Source organism: Carassius auratus, unplaced genomic scaffold (assembly GCF_003368295.1).
Source record: "Carassius auratus strain Wakin unplaced genomic scaffold, ASM336829v1 scaf_tig00215101, whole genome shotgun sequence".
Taxonomy (NCBI): domain Eukaryota; kingdom Metazoa; phylum Chordata; class Actinopteri; order Cypriniformes; family Cyprinidae; genus Carassius; species Carassius auratus.
Window position 1 is genome coordinate 14,722 of NW_020527937.1, and position 2,799 is coordinate 17,520.

General features: G+C 33.6%; 1 protein-coding gene across 2 annotated transcripts; it reads right to left on the reverse strand.

The window, feature by feature from the left end:
• Nucleotides 1–1,639: 1,639 nt before the first annotated feature.
• On the reverse strand, nt 1,640–2,504 carry sst2 (somatostatin 2). Of its 2 annotated transcripts, none has more exons than XM_026259280.1 (2): nt 2,132–2,504; nt 1,640–2,011 (listed from the first exon to the last, which is right to left on the reverse strand). In XM_026259280.1, the coding sequence occupies exons 1-2, from the start codon at nt 2,267–2,269 to the stop codon at nt 1,850–1,852; spliced, it is 300 nt and encodes a 99-aa protein (XP_026115065.1). In that variant the 5' UTR covers nt 2,270–2,504; the 3' UTR covers nt 1,640–1,849. The 2 variants fall into 2 exon arrangements, with proteins under 2 accessions (XP_026115065.1, XP_026115064.1); XM_026259279.1 differs by having other exon boundaries at nt 1,640–2,038.
• Nucleotides 2,505–2,799: the final 295 nt, after the last annotated feature.

Consider the following 2,799-nt stretch of genomic DNA (forward strand, 5'->3'; position numbering starts at 1 on the left):
TTCCTAAAATACGTAGTGTTTTTATTCTTCAATCAGTTAATATAAACATCTTATATATTAAAGATGTTATAGGACATAATAGCATTATGGAACATAAAAAATAACATCAGTTACTTTGCTGAGTAACTAATTACTTTTACAATGTGGTAACTGAGTTACAAACTCAGTTACATTTTAGGAGAAGTAATTTGTAACTGTAACTAATTACTTTTTTAAAGTACAATGACCAACACTGGTAATAACTGTCACCCACGCCAGGATGTTGCCGACATCGCGGTGCCCCAAATGGTGAATTATGTTGGAAGATGTTGGAAAACAAAGGTCCTTGTTTACTCACGTTCTGGTCTTTGAGTGCAGAATGTGTTAGAGAGTCAGGATTCATTATTATGGAACAGATGGCTGAAGTACCATCCACTCATTATTGTTACAACTATATATTATTTAATCTAATAATATCTTAATTACATTTTTAAAAAGGTTTTAAAAAGTCTTAAATTTGATTTAATCAGATTTTATAAGAAATATATTTAAATTTGAAGCTGCAACGTAGGTAATATGGCTTATTTCTGTGTTCAGTAGAAGTTCTGAATTACCAGTAACTTAAAAATTTTGTAGCCAAATTGGCTGGTGAGTGAAAAAGTAAATTTCAAACCCTGTTATATATATATACACCAGATATAATTTTTGCATTTTATCTTTTTTCATTTTAATAGTGGGTGCAGGACACTATAGTTAATTCATGTAAGTGAGAAGAATAGAGCAAACTGTGGCATATTATACCCAAAAGTTTTCATACAGTGGACTACCATTAAAACTGATAAAAATGTTGGACCAAAAATTATTCAGCCACTTTGACCTGTGCATGTTTTGCTTAATTTTTATCTAAAATCATCAAAACTAATTTGTTCTGACACCGTTTAACTCATTCTTGTCATACTGTATGTAAATTACCATTTTCTAAACTATAGCAAATAAACTGTGAGAACGAGTATGTATATATTTTATTTTATATTATTTATTTATTTTTTCACTAAATAATTCATGCTATTTTTGCCCTAATGAGAATCTATGTTTGAGCTTTTTACTGTTGATGCAAAGTTTTGATAAAATTGTTTCAGAACTTCTTTGTAACATCTACAGTAGTATTATAATTAGGGCCGGGACTCGATTAAAAAAATTAATCTAATTAATTAGAGGCTTTGTAATTAATTAATCGAAATTAATCGCATTTTAATCGCATATAAATATTTGACCTGAGAACAGTGAGAAGTAATTTTTTTTCACATGGATTTATAGTATACCATTGAATAATGACTGAATACATAAGCTTAAGCAACAAAATATTGTTTATTTTGTTCAACCAAGTCTAGCAGACCAGTGCAATTTTTGCCATGAAGTGTATCAATAGCATATTTAGTATAATCGGTCCCGCCGAAACTCATCCAGTGAGAAACGTTCCGCGGTGCAAAAATAAGTTATTAAAAATACAGGAATTCTTTTTTCTGTAATTAATTAATCTTAGTTAACGCGTTATTTTTTGTGTAATTAATTAATCTCAATTTAACGCGTTAAAGTCCCGGCCCTAATTATAATCCCAGCTGCACACAAAATAACACTGGCGAGCATTTTTATGCTGTATTCAGTTTATTGCAAGCATACAATGTTTCAGAGAAAGACATATAAGAGATCAAGGAACAATCTTAGCAGATAATGGCTACAATTACTCAGGTTCACTCCAAAGACAGAGATCGTATGATGAGTTTGAATTCAGGAAAAGGAATGGGTATATTTTTGGTAGCATATTGATTGGGGTGGAGGCCTCCAATTTGGACCTGTTGGTTGCCTGTGGTTAGCATGCTGTTTTGGATTTCCAGAAGTAATTCATGCAGCCTGGTTTTCGCTTGTCTCCACTGTCTCTCCTCATTAGGTCCAGTTCTTTCTGTAGAATCCCCAGAGATGGGCTGTCAGACTGTATGGCTGCTGGGTTTGAATTACTGAGCAACCACTGAAGCTGTGGAAGGGAATATCTCTCAGGTATCTGTTAATTTATTTTAATCAGTTTTTCAGGTTAGAAAACAAAAATTAAGATTTTATACATGCTATAATATATAAAGTTGTACAATAAACTTACCACTTCATCAGCAGCACTGCCACGAGATGCTTCTAGTGTGGAGTCTGTATCCATATGAGATCGACCGCATGATATGATGCTTGCTGCCATGGCCAAACAGATCAGGTAGACAGTGAGATGAAGTTGGGGTGAGGCCATAGCTGATGTCTTGAAGGATGTGGCTTGTTCAACCCTGGTTCAAGCCCCTTTTCTGCAATGTGCTCCCTAAATGTGTATTCTTGCTTATCCAGACTGTTTTATACTGGTACTTTCTCTTACACAAAGTAAAAATTAGTTATGCGCTGATAAGTTTTACAAGTTAAAAATTAACAGGTTCAGATGTCATTTCAAATACGGTTACATATTATTTTCCATCTTCAGCAAAGTAATTGTTTCCCTGCTCGCTAAGCACACAGTACATCCACATTAAACATTTATTGGGATTCACATTTAGGACCCCCAATAAACCACTAATTAGCCACCTTTAAATTGATCTGTTGCTAGAGTAATTTTGCTACGAATGTTTCTGGGTCATACATTTTTTTATAGTCATCACTGGCAAAGGGATGTTACCAGGAAACTCTTCAACTTTTCCTTGAACAGTTTGCTGTTGACTGTCTTTCTGCATGGGAAACTAGTATATATATATGTGTGTGTGTGTGTGTGTGTCATGAGGACATAACCCATGT

Coding starts and splice junctions, on each gene's coding strand:
- sst2 (XM_026259279.1), bottom strand. CDS start 2,269: ATGGCCTCACCCCAACTTCATCTCACTGTCTACCTGATCTGTTTGGCC. Junction 2,039..2,131: donor GCAGTGCTGCTGATGAAGTG/GTAAGTTTATTG, acceptor ATAAATTAACAG/ATACCTGAGAGATATTCCCT.